This window comes from Artemia franciscana, chromosome 15 (assembly GCF_032884065.1).
Source record: "Artemia franciscana chromosome 15, ASM3288406v1, whole genome shotgun sequence".
Lineage (NCBI taxonomy): Eukaryota > Metazoa > Arthropoda > Branchiopoda > Anostraca > Artemiidae > Artemia > Artemia franciscana.
In genome coordinates this window covers 18,243,382-18,262,545 of record NC_088877.1, presented here as the reverse complement: position 1 = coordinate 18,262,545, position 19,164 = coordinate 18,243,382, and the positions used below count along the sequence as shown (strand labels likewise).

Genomic DNA, 19,164 nt, shown 5'->3' with positions numbered 1-19,164 from the left:
CTCAAAATTTTTATGGATGCATTTGGAAAAAAAACGTGAGGGGTTACTTGCCCTTTTATCACTTTTGACTCTTATATTTATTGAATTTATATCCCTTGCCCTTAGGCTCGTGGGCGTTACCATCCCCAAAGACACAATTCCTGTGTCTTTCAAACATACTTAACAAAATGGCTATCTCTAAATTTTAATTGGATGTGTTTGGGGAAATGATGAGAAAAAGAGAGGGAGGGTGGTTGTCCTCCAATCCCTTTTGACCATTAAAAAGGGCAATAGAATTTTTAATTTCCAGTCCAATTAACCCCCTCCCAAGTTTATACACCACCCTTCCTATAAAACTTGATTCCCCAGGGCATAACTTACAACCCTTTACTTGAGTGCTCTGGGGGTGGGTTATCTTCTAAGATATAATTTACAAAGCTTTTAACTACGCTGAACAAAACTGCTATCTTAAAATTTGGTTTGGATGTATATGAGGAAATGATGGACATGAGGGGGGGGGGGTTGTTACCTTCCAATCACTTTTGCCTATTAGAAAGGGCACTGGCCTTTTCAATGTTCTATCAAATCAGCCCCTTTTAAAGTTTCAATGACCACTATTTCTATGGGTAGTCTCCTGGTCTAAAAAAATAAATGCTCAACAAATACATTGTGCCATCATCACTTTTTACTTAGATAGCGTTATTGCACTGCCTATGGTTGCACGAGTTGAATTGTAATTGATGTTTACTATGCCAAAACCATCTCTGTGTTTCTTAATATCTGTTATTAGCATTGATGAGTTAGCTGGTTTTGGTTCTGGAATTAATTCCTGGCTCTGGATTTATTTAGGTGTTTAGCTATTGAATCAACTCTTAATGTTTCATTTGAACCATAGTGACAATGGATAAAGTTCGTCAGTCTTCTTAGGTGTGAATGCTGTTCGAGTAGAAAATTGTTAAGTTTTGGTATATCTATCAGTCTTCTTAGGTCGTCAGTCCTTATAGGTGTGAATGCTGTTCGAGTGGAAAAATGTTAAGTTCTGGTATACACAGTTTTTAGGTTGTTACTTTCCAAATCTAAAGTGAAAAATGGAGCGTGTGCAACATCCACTACTATATCCTTCTTTGGTGAAGAAGCCGTGCACAAACATGAGGCGGTTACACTTACACTAGGAAAAATAGGAACATTTCATTCGGAGGTTCAAAAGAAATTTTATCTAAAAGCGGTGATCGTCAGAATAGCAATTTGGGCTATTTCTGCCCGTTCCTTGCGTGACGGCTTCGACCGCCAATTTTTCACTTATTTCTCAAAATTTATTTAGCAAAATTTTTAAATTGTCAAAACATGAACTTGATGAAACTTTCAAGATATCCAAGTGCATTTATAAGAATACAGCAGTTCCATTCTTCTGTGGTTTGCGACAGAAAACAGTCAGGAAGATATAAAGTTACGTTAAGGCAAGATTTCCCCTTAACATATGAAATGGCCAATCCACCCTATCAGATTGGGCACAGGAAATCTTGGAATTCCTGGAACACATGTAAGTTTCTTGTTAGGGTGCAATTTTAGATGGGTATACTTTTTGATATCTTTACAAGTTGCTCATCTGGGGAACGAACCCTTTGAGGAATGGATCAAGAGACTAATTTGTGCCATGGAAAGTTTTGAAGTATCTAGGCAGGCCTATTCCCTATCTCACAAAGATTAATTTTGCTTCTGGAACAACAATAAGACAGAATAAAAGGTATAGGTAAAATTCTAGTTGATTGACTTTTGGCTATTTCAGAAAGGGGTTAGGTTAAGAAAATGAAACTTTCAGGAATGAGTCTAAAGGCTAAAGTGTGTCCCAGGAAGGTATTTTGAGGTACCCACCTCCACTCCTTCCTCTAAAGGGCCCTGAAATTTGCCTACATGACATGTCTATACCTTTTGAAATTTTGACAAAATAACATTTTACTTTAATTTTCAGTTACCAGTTTCTTTTTTCTCTGTGTTTAGTTCTGAAAATGCAATTCCTGTTATTTGAGTAGAATTCCAAGCTATATCAATGTTTTTTGTTCTTCAAAATTTAGGAAATGTATTTGTATATCTTTAAAACCTTATAAATTGGGATTGAGCAAAGTTGTGAAGCTGAAAACAATTTTGTTGTACCTCATTCAAGCAGAAAATCTATTTTGCAAGGTTTCACTTATATAACACACATATTTTAAAGGTCATCAAAGGTCAGGACCCTCTAGAGAGAGAGGGAGTGGATGTAGGTACTTCTAAATACCTTCCTGGGACATACTTTAGCCTATAGACCCATCCCTGAAAGTTTCATATTCCTAACCTAACCCCTTTCTAAGATAGCAAGAAGTCACTAAACTAGAATTTTGCCTAAAGTTCATTTCCAATGCAAATGAATACTATATTTGGATTCAGGATAAAATTCTGGCTCTAAAGGTATGTCTATGTCTTCATTTGGTCTGTAATTTTAGCCAGATATCATATATATTAGTGATACTGCGCCCTCCCCTCCTCCATGATGATCTCAGTTATAGCCCTAGCTCTTCTCTATTGTTGTTCATCTTCTAGTACATCTCATGTCTTTGTTTATTAACAGGTAGCAGCATTTTTGACCTGTAAAAAACATCAGGCATGTGTTATGTTGATAAACTTATGTTTGCTCATATAATTTAGCTAGGAAGAAAGTCAATACATCACTTAATGCCTTTTTTTATGCTCTTCTCACATGTAATTATTGCTTCCAAGGCAAATTCCATTTTGAGTCCTTAGGGGCCTCAAAAGGTGACTTGTTATAGTTTCTAGGCTATGATGTAAAGTTACAAATTAATTTAAAAGCTAGTTAGATATGAAAATTAGCTTTTAAATGAGCTCTTAAACAACTCTCTTATGATTTTTCAGTGTCCTGTTAGCACCAAAGAAAACAGAAGATCAGTGGTCCAATCAAAGAATCCAGTCAAAACAATAATACTTGAAATAAACTTGTAAAAAGCTTTGAAATTAGATGTCATATGACTATATTTGAAACCGGGAATAATAAAGACAGGCAAAGTGATTCTTGGTAGCAAGTTCTATTCTAAAAGAAATAAGTTCTCAATTCACAAAAGCTCTCAGACTGTTTAAACTATCTTAATCTCCCAAAATCAAGTCTCTCCCAAAGAAGAAACATAACAAATCCAGTTTCTGTCCCAGAACTTCTAGTGAAAAACATTGTATTAGAGATCTACTTGTTGATAGCTTTCACAAGAGATGTCACATGACTGTTCAATTGTAAATTAATTATTGGATATAATGAAGGTTAAGGTAGTACAAAGTAAGAATTTTTTTATTTTTAGCTCCAAACTTGTCAGACCATATATTATTTGAAAGCTCTCTGTCTAATGGACATGATTGTGGCCTAGTTTCCATGCCTAGGCTTAATGAGCAATATAAACTCTCTTTTTCCTCACACCTCAGATATCCTCTTAAACCCTTCTCCTTCAACAAAGAATAATGGAACATGCCAAAATATTCTTGCTATTATTGTTTATTCATCAAAGAAATAATTTCAATTTCCAGGAGTTCCTAGGCTGTATAAACCATTATACCTCTCTAAGAAGAATCATTACAAACACATTTTGTGTCTTTGAACTCCTAGTCAAAGCAACAATGCTTAAAATCCACTCATCACTTCTTTTGTAACTTGTTATTTTCTACTTGATATTTAATTTTGTTATAATATGTTCCAAGTTCAGAAGAGCAAATAAACTACACTGACACCACAGATATTTATTCAGGTTGTCAATTTACTCCAAGTTTTACTCAGTTTATTCTGTTATAATATGAAAAAAACTTCGTTTTCTTAAAGAGTTACAGAGGCTGCATCCCAAAGTCGAACCATAAAACGTGCAGGAATTAGGAGAGGCAGTTGGGGGGCTACCGCCCCCAAACCCCCCACTTTTAAAGACTCTTTTGTACAGGTTTTTTGTTGAAGGGGGCGTCTGCCCCCCTAACCCCTGCTCTTGGCTTCGGAAAGGCCCTCTTTTAATTAAAAACAAATTGAAATGAATGAATAATGGAATAACTTCGAAAAATGTTAAACACAAAAGGACAGGAGAACCATTGCACCAAAACTAGTAATTAGAAACAATGAAGTCCCCCCCACAACAAAAAAATCTGTACAAAAGAGTCTTTAAAAGCGGGGGGTTTTAAAACCTTAACTTAAGGTTTGACTTTGGGATGCAGCCTCTTTAACTCTTTAAGAAAACGAAGTTTTTTTCATATTATTTCTGTACGTTTTTCTACAATCCATGGTGGATGTAATTTAATAATTCCTGTACAAATGTTGATATTCGTAACTTTTAAGAATTTCAAAAATTCTTGATAAGAATTTCAAGGATAAGGATTTTAAGAATTTCAAAAATTTGATGCAGAATTCTCTGAGTAATTTTCCTGGAAAGTTTCTTTGGGAAATCTTAACCCCCCGATTTTCTAGCTTAGATTCCTGTACGTTTTAAGGTTCGACTTTGGGACGCAGCCTCTTTAACTCTTTAAGAAAACGAAGTTTTTTTCATATTTTGTGAAAAAAACCACCCAATAAGGGACTTGAACCCTTGACCCGAGGATTAAAAGTCCCACGCTCTACCGACCGAGCTAACCACCTGCAAGTGTGTAAATATAACTTTTAAATAACTTTTAAAAATTTCAAATTAACATGGGCTCTTATGGAGAAATGGGTTAATTAAGTGGCTAATGCGTGGTTTCTGGAAAACAGGGAAGGAGTTATCAGATCAAGCTGAAATTTCGCAGATAAGCTCCTGGGCCGTAGGGGACCTCAACTTGTGAATTTCAGCCTGATCGGACAACGTTAAAGGGGGGAGTGGGGTTGGGGGGTCGAAACTTTTGGGGGTTTAGATTTTCCTACGAAACTTTCAAGGGCACTTATTCGGAGAATTCCGCGTCGAATGAGTCTTCGTACACCCAGATCCGATGTTGGCTGTGACCTGTAGGCGTCGAGAAAAAAAAAGAATATGAAAATTAAGTGGCTATGCATGGTTTCTGGAAAACAGGGAAGGAATTATCGGATCGAGCTGAAATTTCGCGGATAAGCTTCTGGGCCCTAGGGGACCTTAACTTGTGAATTTCAGCCCGATCGGACAACGTTAAAGGGGGGCTGGGGTTGGTGGGTCGAAACTTTCGGCCAGATTTTCCCCACGAAGGAAAAGTCGGAGGGGGATGAAATTTGGCAGGTTTCTTAGTTGGAGCTTGGGCTACAAAATGCATCCCTCCCCATCCCTCTGCGACCACTGGAACCGAAGATCGCTTAACATTGTTGTGGTTCGCCTCTTTATAGAGGCACGAGTGTGCCTCCTTGATAGGAGACAGGTTAATCACAAGGTATGTTTCACCTTAAATTTTTTTTGACTCTACTTTCCAATGTTTCTTGTTTTAGATCTCAGTTCTATTGATACAAGCATCATTTTAGGCCATATTCTTTCTTTTATGTGTGTTTGGTTAGTATTTTAACCTTACTACAGTGAAACAACCCAAACAATTACCCCAGTGATGATTTTAATCAAACAGTTTGTGGTAAAGAACTATAAGTAAGGAGCAACTCAGCTCAAAAGTACCCAAAGCTATAAAAAAAAGGAATTTTGACAACAATTTGTGCATAAGAAACTGATTTTTTATGCCAATTCAAAATAAATTAAGCATAATGCTGCCAATCAAAAGCTAAAAGCTAGAGAAAAATTACCTGATTTTCAAAAAAGGGTAACACCCCCTGAAAGTCAAATAATCTTAATGAAAATACTATATCCTAGATCAGGAGAGGGCTCATTTGAACAGAAATTGAAAAATCTAATGCCTTTTTTAGCAATCAACGATTGTGCCACTGGAAAATAAGGTTTTATGCCATTTTGTTGCACAAAACTACAATCTTGCCCCAAAGAGGGCAAAGTTGCCATTCATTGACAATTCTGATACAGCCAATTGGTTCATTAATGTCAAAACACTGTATATTGAGCCTCAATGTCACATGGTGGTGTATGTGTTCCTGAAAAATTATGTAATCTAGTCCATCCGATATATTGAATATCTTAATACTTCATTCAATAACCAAGTTTATTTACCTTCTTTTTCATGAAATTATGTTCAGTGATATATAAGTGTACATCAGCTATTATGAAACATGGATGATGGGTTATTGTGTAGAGGGGGGGGGGGGGTCACACACCTTAAAAACTACATTCCAATGCCCAAAATTGTCCAACTGCCCACGAGCCTTCATATAAAGGGTGTCTATGAAGGGGGGGGGTGTAGGAATTAATTTATCATCTCCCTTCTTATGGACTAAGCCTGAATAAACATGCTGCAGGGTGATACATCCTTTCTTGTTTCAGAAAAACGCTTCTGGCACCTATTTTAAGGCTTCATTTAACTAAACTTATTTGCTTCATAATACAGTAATTTTTGAGGAAAAGATTCTCTACAGGGTTAATTTTCTGGGGTATATTCCCTAGGCGGGATTTTCTGTAATTCATGCATGAAATTCTTTTTATCATGAAGGAAATTTCCTGGGAAATCTTCTGGGAGTGAGTTTTTCATGGTAGAGAAGAATTTTATAGAAAACATGCCAGATTATTTTTACATGTCTTACTGTCTTTTTTCCTGCACAATTTTACATATGTGGAGAATTTTCTAAGGGATTATTGGCCAGGGGAAAATTTTGGGGGGATCTTCCATGGGAGAATCTTCTGTGGGAAGGAAATTTTCCAGGAGGCATTTTACATAGAGATCTTCTGGAACTCTTTTTATTTGTCTTACTTTCTCTTTGGCTGCTCAATCTTTAATATGGAAAGAATGTTCCAGGGGGAATTATCTAGGAGAAATTTACATCAGATATGGAATTGTCCAGGGAGATTTTCAAGGTTTGGTGAGATTTTCCATGGGAGGAGTTTTCTGTGGAGAGAATTTCCATAGGGAGACTTCTTAAAGGAAGATTTTTCACAAAGCAGGGCATGGCAGCATTTTTGCAAAACAGTTGGAAATTAAATGAAAAAAAACAAGGTTTTTTCAAGGGTAATTAAGGAGAATCTTCCAGGGGGAATTTTCATCAAGGGGGCTGTCCACTCTTCAATCATTTGCTTGTTATGGGTGTTTTTTTTAGTGATTTAAAAAAAAAGATTCCTATTCTAATTCTATGGCCCTTGTGACTTATCAGTCATTCTTAAGGAATTGGAACAAAAGTCAAACTTTAGTGTAAAGAGCAAGAGGCTGGGGAGGGGGCAGTCCTTGTCATATACAGAATAATTTCTGTTCCTTTTAAATTTTAATGTTTCTCATCAATATCAGTTGAAAAAACCTGTTTTTTATTATTATTTAATAACTATAAAAAGCCAGTGAAAATTGGACTATGCTGAATAATTCTTTGAAAATTTATCAAAAAGAGTTATATTGAATGAAAAAAAAAGCAAGAATCTTGTATTTAGAGCTAATAGTTTGTGCTGTGAGTTCAACTGGTCAATAACATAAGATAATATTTATTTTCAAAAGACTATCACAAGTTCTATAGAGCCGAATTCACTTTATATGTCAGTAAAAGCTAAGAAAAAAAAAAAAATCAAAACAGTACATTAAGTCAAACACTTAAAATTAAAAAAGCAAAATCATCAAAGATAAAGGGCAAATCAGTAAACTTAACAATTAAATTACAAAAATATGCAGTAAATCAAAAAAATAAAAACAGCAATAGAGGAAAAGGGGAATTTGGCAAGTACATAATCACAATTTAAGGTGTTCCAGAATAAAGGGTATAAAACTTTTGCGAAACCTCTCTGTAACTGTATGGATTGGAGAGTAAGTTGGGATTGCTAAGGAGGCTGACTGGGGGAGTTGGAGTCTAATGGGATTGTGAAAATCAGAGAGTAAGTCCTCAGTATGCTGATTGGTCATTGGAAATAACTGATTTAGCAAAAAGCAGGCAAATTTTTTCCCTCCTGTCTTTTAAGGTGGTAATGCGTGCAGCTTTAAGGAGGAACGAGTATGGAATTTTGCCTTCTTTGTAAATGATCCTGAGTGAACGCTTTTGGACCGACTCGATTTTGTCACTAAGTTCATTTGAAAGTTGTGAATGCCAGACCGGACATGCATATTCCAATAACGGCCTGATAAAGGATAAGTAAACACAGAAGGAATGTATCTTAGGACATTTAAATTTGTTTAGCAGCTTAAAAATTTATAGTGAAACATTTGCTTGTTTAACAATGTTGGAAACATGTGTGTCTCACTTAAGATCATTAGAAAATGTGACACCAAGAAGCTTAACATGTTTCACTAGCATTTCGCGTGGGACCGGGTCACAAAAAGCAGGAGTAGATTTCAAGAAGTTGATCGTCATTATCTGTGATTTAGTGGGATTTACTGTCATATTTAGATTCTTAGTTTCATCCGAACATTGGGTTAGGATTTCAACAGGGTCACTTTTAATATTCCTATGAAATACTTCAAGGATCGACAAGTCATCCACATATTTCCATCTTTGGGGGAATTCCTTGCCAATTTCGTTAATCATGACACGAAATAATAGTGGTCCCAACAAGGTTCCTTGAGGTATTCCACAGTACCTAGGGAGGGGGTTAGAGAAGGTATTTTTGTATTTTACAACTTGTGATCTGTTTGAAAGGAACGATATAACAATATTTACTAAAAGTGGGTCAATTTCAAAGTTATCATGTAGTAAACGAATTAGGATATTGTGGTCAACTAAGTCAAACGCTTTTTGGAAATCGACTAAAACCAGGTTTAGCCAAACATTTGGTTTCTCTAGTTCACTTAGGACCGTGTGAATCAAGTGTACAAGGTAATTGGGTGGTGGAGGTTTTTCTTAAATTACCAAACTGTCGGATGTCAATGCGTGGTATAATTTTAATTTCAATAGCCAGTCACAAAGGAACCCTTTGTAAAGCTTAGAAAAAACTGGAGTGTGTGTAAGACGCAAGATGCAGGTTCAAATCGTTGGCTATCTTGTAAGGGGGCTTAGGGAGATGAAAATTAACTTCAACAGGGTTTTTTCCGCAAATCTCTTTAATTTTCCTGTACCATTGTTTGGGCTTGTTAGAATACAGATCCTTAACCTCACTGTTGTAATACTAAGAAGCTGCCTTTCTAAATTTTCTCTTCAGGAACTTTCTTAGATCATTAGCCTGTGTGATATGTCCTTGCTTGAACACATTGATTTTTTTCCTTATTATTTTTTTAAAAGTCGCAGTAATGTAAGGTTTATTGGTAGAGCATATTTTATTTTTTTTACCGGAAAATGGGCTTCATAATTACTCCTCAATAAATTTTGGAGGGAAATTTTGGCCTTGAAGTCATCATCATTTGTTTGGTACACAGGGACCAATTTTCACTAGTGATCCAAGAGCCAAAATTGTAGTCCTGAGTCAATTAGAGGTCTAAAGACGGTTTCAGTAATAGTTAAGGAATGTTTAACTGTAGCTAGTGGAGATAGGAGTAGGCTAAAGTGGTAACTACCTCCGAGAGGGGGAAGAATGGTGACAGGTCTGTAGAAATTTGACATATTAGTGCATATTAAATCAAGAGTAGAATTGCCTTTGGTAGTAGGGACTTTTACAATTTGTTTTAGACTAAAAGTATTACATGTAGACTCAAGTTTTAATTCATTTGCATCACCTAAGAGGAAAAGTCCATCATTTGGGTATTTAGATAGTATATAGTCAGCACTGCCATGCAATTTTTCAATAAAATTAATTTTTTCAGCCGCTCTCTGCCCAGGAGAGTAGTAAAAACAACACAGGACAATCAAATTGAAAGTACGTGGTAAGACCTTAGGTCGAACACAAACCCACAAAATTTCATCAAAGAGAGTAAGACAAGGAACTAATATTTCTGAAGGATAAAAATCATACGGACAAAGAAAAGAATTCCGCCCCCTTTCTTACCCAGAGGGTGGGTTTCGGGTCTGAGTTTAATAAACTGGGAGAAATCATTCATTTTTAACCTGTGTGTATTTTGAGCGTGTACTTCAGTAATAGCGATTATGTCTGATCTATATATTTTAGAAAAGGAGTCAAATTCATTAAGTTTTTCAAAATTAAGACTTTCAGCATTGCTTAACAAAAGTGTGAGAAATTTAAAACGACCTGCAAAGGTACCATTTTTACACTTGACTTTATTTAAATTACAAATTGGTACAGGGGGTGTGGTGGGATTCGTAGGGGGGGGGGGGCAGATTAATGTAGTCAGAACAAGGGACTGATGGAGCACATTTGACTTTTATGGGATGACTATTGGAGTCAACATCGATAGATGAATTATTAGAGTAATAGAAGGATTTGTCTTGGGGATTTGGAGGTGGGGGGACGGGCAATGATATGGATGAAGCACGACTAGAACAATTAGGATTTATTACAAAACAATCAATTTCTTCTAATAGCGAAAACCTGTTACTAAGCGGGATGGCTGCTGTGAGTTGCTGTTGTTCAGTGGGAGTGCTGTCTGCTGATGTAAACAAGACTGAGGCGGGGGAATTTGGGTGGGTATGCAAAACTCCGGCCTTTGGTACGCGGGAGAAGTCGGACGCGTTTGGGAGAGCTCTAGAGGAACCGAATTGTAATGATCTTGGTACAGGGGGCTGCGAGCTGAAATCATAATCGGAAAGGATGGGGCCTCCCTCCGAAATCCATCCCCGTTTTTTGTCAAATTCTTAGAACTAACATCGTACCCATTCGAAGGTATACCTCAGTGCTTCTCAACCTTTTTTTACCCATGGACCCCTTTTCTCTTTTTTTTTTATCTTGGTGGACCCCTTCATAGCTATTGGATATAAGAACAATTTTCTATTCTTCACTAATATAAATTTTAAGGTTTTAATTATCAAAGAAATAGTATACGATTAAGCTTTATTTTTAAATGAAAACTAGTCTAATGCAAATAAAATATTCAACTATAATAACAATAATAATAATTGTTATTATTACTATTATTGTGATAATAACTACAATATTACATTGTTTCTTCCATGGGCAAGCAACTCAAACTCTTGGAGAGTAGAGCTCCTCAGGTAGTTTAATTCACTCCAACATTATTTTTGTAAACTGAATGCAAAAAGAAGTTGAAATTAAGTGTGTGATTAAAAAAAGGGAAAAGGCATGTTTATTCAATGAGATCCCTGTGGTTGATGCTTCTCAACGAGTTTCTTTATATTTGGTTAATATTCCACAATGTCAAGTCTATTGTGAGCTTTTGATAACATTTGTGAAACACGACTAAATCCCGCTTCAACGAGATAAGATGTAGGAAAAGCAATAACGTAGAACTGCGCTTTATCCCAGAGCAAAGGGTACTCTGTAGCAACAACGGTTGTTTTCCATATATTGTACTTTTCATCTTTGGATTTTGCACGCGTTATTTCATCACTTTGTAATTCGATGAGGGGCTCTTGCAAAGACAATTCTATTTCGGCAACATTAACTTCAAAATGAATTGAAACCCAATCGGTATATCCATCCTGAGTAGGTCGCTAAACCGAGTTTGCATATCTTCATGTATATTTTCCAAATATTCACCATATAATACAAGATCTTCATCTTGCAAACCGCTGCTAACACAGGCCAAACAACGAAACTGTTCAAATGCACGACGCCAGATATTATTCTTATACAGCTGTAGTCTTCTTAGAAAAGCAGCAATAGCACTTTTACTAGATATCAGATTAGAATCGTTTCCTCGGAGCTGTTTGTTAAGTGAATCAAGTTTTTCAAATATATCTGATAAGTAAAATACATCATTTTTATTTGCAAGCAGTTTCGCCCCAAGTTGTGTGTCAGCAAGAAAGGAAACAATAGAATCCCAAATTGCAAAGAAACGCTTAAGATAATCCCCCTTTGATAGCCATCTCACCTCTGTATGTAATACAAGCCGCTCAAACTCTTCTGCATTTTGCTTACAGAATTCATGAAAAAGGCGGTCTCGGAGAGAATTTGATTTAATATGGTTTACTAATTTTATTACAACAGAAAGGGCATCATGCAGACGTGCACTCATTTTCTTTGCAACTAAGTGTTGATGGTGTGTCACACAGTGAACACAATATACTTCTAGGACTGTTTTTTTTTTTAAATGTGCAATAAAACCTTTGTATCTGCCTGTCATAGATGGTGCACCATCGGTAGCACAAGCAATTACATTTTAAAGTGGGATATTGTTTTCCTGGAAATAAGTAGCAACTTCATCAAAAATTGTTTCACCTTTTGTGTCTGTCGTAAGACTTGTATCAAAAAGCATTTCCTCTTTGGGTCCTTCATTGTTAAATCTAACATATGCTAATAAAAGGGCCTTATTATCTCTTAAAGTTGATTCATCAAGTTGAAGGGCAAACTGTTTCACTTGCAAATGAGCTATCAATTGTTTTTCTACATCCTCTGCCATTTCATCAATGCATCGTGACACAGAAGAGTTGCTTAAAAGGATGGAATTAGTAATTTGAATTGCATTTTGTTTCAAAACTGACGAAATTATAGCAGAAACTGCGGTGGAATTACTGTTTCATCAATATTATGGGGTTTTCCGGCCTTTACAATTATTTTGCTTATTTCATATGATGCCAGGAAACCATCATTTCCAAAGATATGTTGAAAGATTATGATCTTTGCTCTTGCTACTGACCAACGGGTAATAGATAAGTCGTTGAAGATCTATGGTTAGGTACCGGGCATTAGGAAGGAAATATCTGCTTAAAAATAAAGATCAAAGCTCACCGCCTACTTCATGAGAGAAGTTCAAAGATTTTCACCTTAGCTTGTTCTTGCCACTGACTGATGGATGAATATATAAGTAAAAAAAAAGTATAAAAAAAATAATGAAAGAATTACTAATATATATTTTTCAAAATAATTTAAATTACAGTAGAAATTGAATTCTTTAAAATAAAGAGCGTTCTGAGTTGGTTTTCTTCATGGACCCCCAAAATATTGTCGTGGACCCCCAATTTGTTGTATTTTGCCTGTGGACCCCCAGGGATATTACATGGACCCCTAGGGGTCCATATGGACCCCGGTTGAGAGCCACTGGTATAGCTTGTGGCTTAGAGAATAACCTACTAAAAGACTTTGGTATAAAAACATGATACTTGTCACAACCGAAACAACGACCCGACATAAAAACAGAACAAATTGAAACATGGTCAAACGAGCACGAACTTTTATTGCAAGAACCCGTCAGAAAATATTTACAAATATGAAGCCGATTACATCTTTTTCCGTGATTACATTTTGCACGTAAAAAAATCCTTGTAAACTGATTTCGTTTTTTTATTTTCAATTACACGATGATCACCATTTTTTTTTCCAGCTAATTCTTCCGTTTCCTTCACTTTCATATGCCACAAGTTTCTCATAAACAATTTCAATATCTGCATCGGATTTCGTAGTAACCTTATTAGTCTTTAAACCAAAAGTGTCATTATCCTCTTTCAAATTCAGCATACAACCGGAAGCCGTTATGTTATTCCTATATTCAGGAGCCTGATCCTCTACCATACTAATAGAAGATTTGTCACTGGGATTACGTTCATGAATAATTGATTTCATTTCAACATTATTAACTTGACCGTTCCGGTCAATGTCATTGCTAATCACCTGGTTTGTCACTGGTTCAAGCGCCCTTGACCTCTAAAATGAATTTACGAAGGGTAATATAGCATTTTCTGAATTTTTTATTTTCATTCGATTGACTTCATCATATCACTGTTTTGAGTTACAGATAGGGGTTCAGAAACTACGGTCGAAATGTAGCTTAATAACTCTTCTAGTCTGTCTTTTAATGGTTTTAGAATATCAAGATTTGTCTGGCAAGCAAAATCTTTAACACAGAGATTTTGGATATGTTAAATTTCCTCTGGTAACACATGAGTAAGGTTTGGTCTGAACTGATACCTCACGTGAGCAGGTACGTAATTTTCCAATGGTGGTGTTAAGAGTATAGGATGGGTCGACGGAAGAAAAGGTCTGGCACTCAGTCTGACAAGAAAATTCAAGATGGGGGGGGGGCGTCACTTCATGTTGTAAATAGGGAGAGGCTAGAGTCAACTTCTGCGAAGAGGGAAGCACCGGCAATTTGAGCTCTTTTAAGATATTAAGCATCCTAGCTCTTGAATTTGGAGAACGAAGGGTGCGATGTGAAGATAAAACAGGTGAATTTAAAGAATCTACCTAATTGATTGGCATTTTCTTAGATGAGCAGTCAGGACAACACCAGCTCTCACTCCAATTAGCTGTATCAATTCTGGCACATTTTTCCGCTCCTGCGTGAAACGAGCAATTGCACCCTCCACGCTTCACAGAGTTTGAAAAGACTCTAAGCCTACATTGGGGACAAACTAGTCTTTGTCTGACCATTGTTTTTTAAGAGGTTAATGGTCCGGCTGAAAAACTTGGCTCAACTCTTTTGTGCCAAAGTCAATGCACTCTAGTGTATAACTTAGACTCTAAATCAATTTCTGAAATTTTAATCCACCTAACTCAACTAGCCTGATGTTCAAGAAAGCAATGAGAATAATTTTAGAACTTTACTCTTTTTTGTTTCTTTTGTATAGAAAAGTGGATTTGGTAAAAAGCTCATTGAGTGGCTTCTGGCTAACTTTGAAAACTCTTAGGCAAGGTAAATCAGAAATCAATGAATCTAAACAAAGACATAGAGAGGTTTGGGGAAATATATTACAAATTGGGTCTAGATTCAGCGTAACTTTGACTGTAGGCCTTATCTTAGGAGTTACCAAGACCTGATCCAGCTTCTAAGATAAATTATAATGTTGGTACAAAGCTAGAACCTTTTTTATAGAATCTTTCAGATCTTACAAGAAGGGAAGAACTATTTCTTCTCTTCCCATACAAGGATGAATAATTCTTGCCAGACACTTACTTCTGCTCAACATCAATTTCTGTAAGTTTTATTCACCTGCCACACAATTTTTTCAAGTTCTTGAAAGTCAGCATCCTGAAAGAGGGAATGGGTAGAGGTATGCACTTGATAACAACATTCGTATACCTTGCCTTAATTTGGCTATACGATTTATTATATGATTTATGTATATGAGTGATCGATTGCACCAGTTACTTCAATTTGTTATTAATACTGTCAGCAAAATAAGAATCAATGTGTGTTGTTGATGTTTGGGGCTTGACATGTTTGACCAATAGGTCAACTGCATTTATATCACTTGGTTTAGCTTTGCCTTTTGTAATACTGTCAACAAAATAAAAAGTAATGAACGTTTTTGTTGTTTGTGGTTCAACAAATAAGAAGCAAAGCATGTTTTGTTTTTTTGGAATTTGGCTTGTTTGACCAATAAGTCATATGCGTTTGTATCACTTGGATTATCTGTGCTGTCAACAAACTAAGAAGCAATGCATGTTGCTGTTGTTTGGGGTTCAAATATGATGCATTAGATGTGTTTATTTGTGCAATGAAAATGATGAAGACTTCTAATGATTGCCCTTACATACCAAAGTATTCTGTGCAAGATGAGTTCGAGCTTAGCACTAAGGATCTGAAGGTGAAATTTAAAACAGGGTATCAAATATTTTGACATCAAGCAGAAATACCCAAAAATATCATAGACTGTAGGGAATTGCAATAAAGGTTTTGGGAGCATTTCCATCATCATATCTTGTCAAAAACAGTAATAGTTTCATTACAAACCTTTTAACAGAAAAAGAAGCAGATTTAATAGCAGAGACCAGGAAGATTTGTAGTTATTCCTATAAAACCCAAACCAAATGTTGAAAATTTGCTGTCAATCCATCAAGTACATCCCTCTTAGTTAAATTTGATAATATTTCCTCATTGTCATTGTAAAATTTATGGTACATTGCTGATGTTTAATTTTAATTGTATTACAACTGTTATCAAACAATGTAATGTGAATACAATAATAATTGATAGTGTAGTAAGTAGGCCTAAGCATTTGAATAAATACAACACAAAAAAATACAGGCTACTATTTATTTTTATTTTTGCCATTCTGAATGGTGTTTTCTAAATCCATTTTTTATTGGCCAACTTCACTTTTTTGATATCCACTCACAGAAAAATATATCAATTTAACACAGTATTTCTCACTTTCTTTTTGAAAACTGTTAATCGTGATTGGACCTCAACCACAACAAAAATTTCCATAGCTAATTCTAATTTTCACATTTTTGTTGAGTTGTGGGAATAGCCTATGGTAGAAACGTCGCTGCAGGGAATCCACCAATACCAGCAAAAAAGGGGTTTATGTGAAAAAAAGTTTGGAACCTCTGGCTTAAACCTTCTTCTTGACTGTTGATGTTAGAATCCATACCAACAGGACAGTGAGCTTGGCATCATTAGCACATATTGGTAAAAAATTATTAACAAACCTGCAACAATCATTTGTATACCAATTAAATAAGTTGGGCCCAGCTTAATCCCTTAGGGTGCAACACTGATGACAATCTCTGGCAAAGAGATAAGTGAATTACCATCATCATAATGAAAAATGCCACATGGTGTGATGAACCAGAAATGAAGAAACTCAATCAACTAAAGCGAAATCAATCGTACAAACCTGAGCTTGAAGTTAAAAGAGAATGCTCCATATTATCAAAGGTCTTTGCTTGCTTAAGTAGGATGATATCAATTGATTTTTTCAGTAAACTTAGTTGCATGATTATAGATTTGAATAAAATTAGTTGAAGATTCAACTATTTTCAAGCCAAAAAGATCCAATTTCAGAAAAGAAGTTACTGTCTAGGAAAAAAAAAACTCAGATGAGTGTGATCACTTACTAGCACATTTTAAAATCAGAATTTGATTAAGCATGCTCATGAATTAATATTTAGAATTATATTCTACTCTGCTTAGGATGTGTTTATTGAAGCCAAAGTACCTCCCTAAAGAATCTTTCTGAAAGTGTACCATCAGAAATGCTAAATGATAAGGAAGGTAAAAACCTTTGAAATATCCTGCTGCACTACAATGCATTGGGCCAACTATCTAGACAATACTTCTAGTTAGAACTACTGAAAGGTATATGGGAGGCACAACGTGTCTATGTACCCACGTTGGGAGGTACAGCCTCTAGGGCTGTGACTCCCAACGTGGGGCGCAGACCCAACTGGCGGGGAATGGCAATATTTAGGTGGGTCATAGACAGGACACGCATCCTTAGGCTGACTATACTTTAGAGCCTTAGTTTCGAAAAAAAGTTTTCATGTGAATGCTGTCACATTAAAATACATTTAAAGAGCAAAAGATGTTGTATTCAGACATTATTTTTCTTTGTATAAAATATGCCTAGAGGACAACCCAAAAAAGATACTATGTTATATTCTATATTCTAGTTTGCTTGAGAAGGTAAATAAATAAAATGAAAAATCTTATTTAAAAAAAAAACAATACCATAAACAATGATTTCAATGATCCATTCAATGGGGATGCTTTTGAAGAAAATCTTTTAATAATGTTTTTGTTACTTTTACTGAATTTATATAGGTCTACCTGGTAGCCATGGGTTCTTGACATACCAGAATTATTGAGGCGTGCAGTAGATGTTGTTCTGGGAAGCCATGCGCGAATAGCATAAGCCAATGATATCTCATGTATTTCTTAAGTCTACTTTAATAGCTAGTCGTGCAAGAAGCTGAAAAGGGTCACAGTGTGAAATTTTTTTAAAATGGGAGCGTTCTATTTGCTCAGCTATCACATGATGATCAAAATACATACCCAAGAATGTTGAAGGATATTTCCAGTTTTTTTTTCTAAATGATGTCCTTGGTTTTAACCTACATTGTTTGCATATATTTGGCCTTTAAATCATCTTGTATGCAATTTAAATTTCCCCATTGGCCTGAATCATCAGAATAACCTCTTGCTCTCTGTCGAAATTGTCTACAGAAAGTTTAGAAATAGTCTTCTAGAAACAATTTTTATAAACATACCATTTGAAAACCATTCTTGAATTATATATATATATATATATATATATATATATATATATATATATATATATATATATATATATATATATATATATATATATGTTTGTTTATTATTGCATTCTCTATTTTTAGTTTTGTGGAAGAGTATTGGGGAAAACTCTAGAGCCCTATGTAAAAACTAAAAACGAGACAACTGTGAACTATGAAAAACTGCACAACAAACTTCTATGCAAAGTTTGTTTTGCATTGTCAATGAAATAGACTTCTTATTGGAAAGTTTCCAAAAACAACAACCAATGTTGATTCTGTCAGAAATAGCCTGCAGTTCTAGATCCCATTGTTTTATCAAAAACCTAGTGATTTTGGCTGTTTGCAAAAAAAGGAGAAACAAATAAGACCTAAAGTGGGTTATAGCCCCTCAAAAGGGTTTCATGTAATTCGTTGTCAAGGCAAAAGATTTATTGGCAAGCAGAAAGAGCTAGGAACCTTCCTAGAGAATCTAACACCATTTCAGATAATATTTATTGCTCTTCAGCCACTACCTAGAAGTTGCTGTTTATTGGAAATTTTTACTTAGATTTTCTTCATTTAAAGCTATGATTCATTTTCAGGTAACCTATGGGAAGGCTTAAGATCTGCAGAAACTGCGGTGGAAGATATGTTTATTAGGAAGTTCATGAGTGGCACTTGGCATAATCTATTCGCATCCGAAATTATAATAAAACGACAACATAATATGATCAGAATTGGCGGCATTATTACTCGAGATTTACCACCCAGAAAGTATTATTTTCTAATTGGTTATACTGAAGAGCTGCTAAGCTATTGGCTCCAGTGTCCTGTTAAGTTAGAACTACAAACTGTAGAATCAAAGCTATCGGTTGTTTATGCTTACAAATAAATTTTAGTATTTTTTATGAATTATAACTAGTGCTAATTTGTATATATTGCTAGTGCAAGTTGCTATTTGTTCTTTGATTCCCCTAAACAATTTAAATACATAGAATATGTTCATTCACTACATTAGCTTTTAAGTAACATGATCAGATCAATAAAAAAAAAATCAAATAATGCAAGGAGTTACAATATATATATATATATATATATATATATATATATATATATATATATATATATATATATATATATATATATATATATATATATATATATATATATATATATATATATATATATCATGAAAAGAGAAATCACCAATACA

At 35.2% G+C, this 19,164-nt stretch overlaps 1 protein-coding gene across 1 annotated transcript; it reads left to right on the top strand.

Moving 5' to 3' along the window:
• The first annotated feature begins 1,287 nt into the window (after nucleotides 1-1,287).
• LOC136036127 (small ribosomal subunit protein uS3m-like) lies at nucleotides 1,288-18,960 on the top strand. The gene is made up of 2 exons (XM_065718148.1): nucleotides 1,288-1,519; nucleotides 18,554-18,960. Exons 1-2 carry the CDS (start codon nucleotides 1,324-1,326, stop codon nucleotides 18,841-18,843), a joined length of 486 nt encoding a protein of 161 aa, XP_065574220.1. The 5' UTR covers nucleotides 1,288-1,323; the 3' UTR covers nucleotides 18,844-18,960.
• Nucleotides 18,961-19,164: the final 204 nt, after the last annotated feature.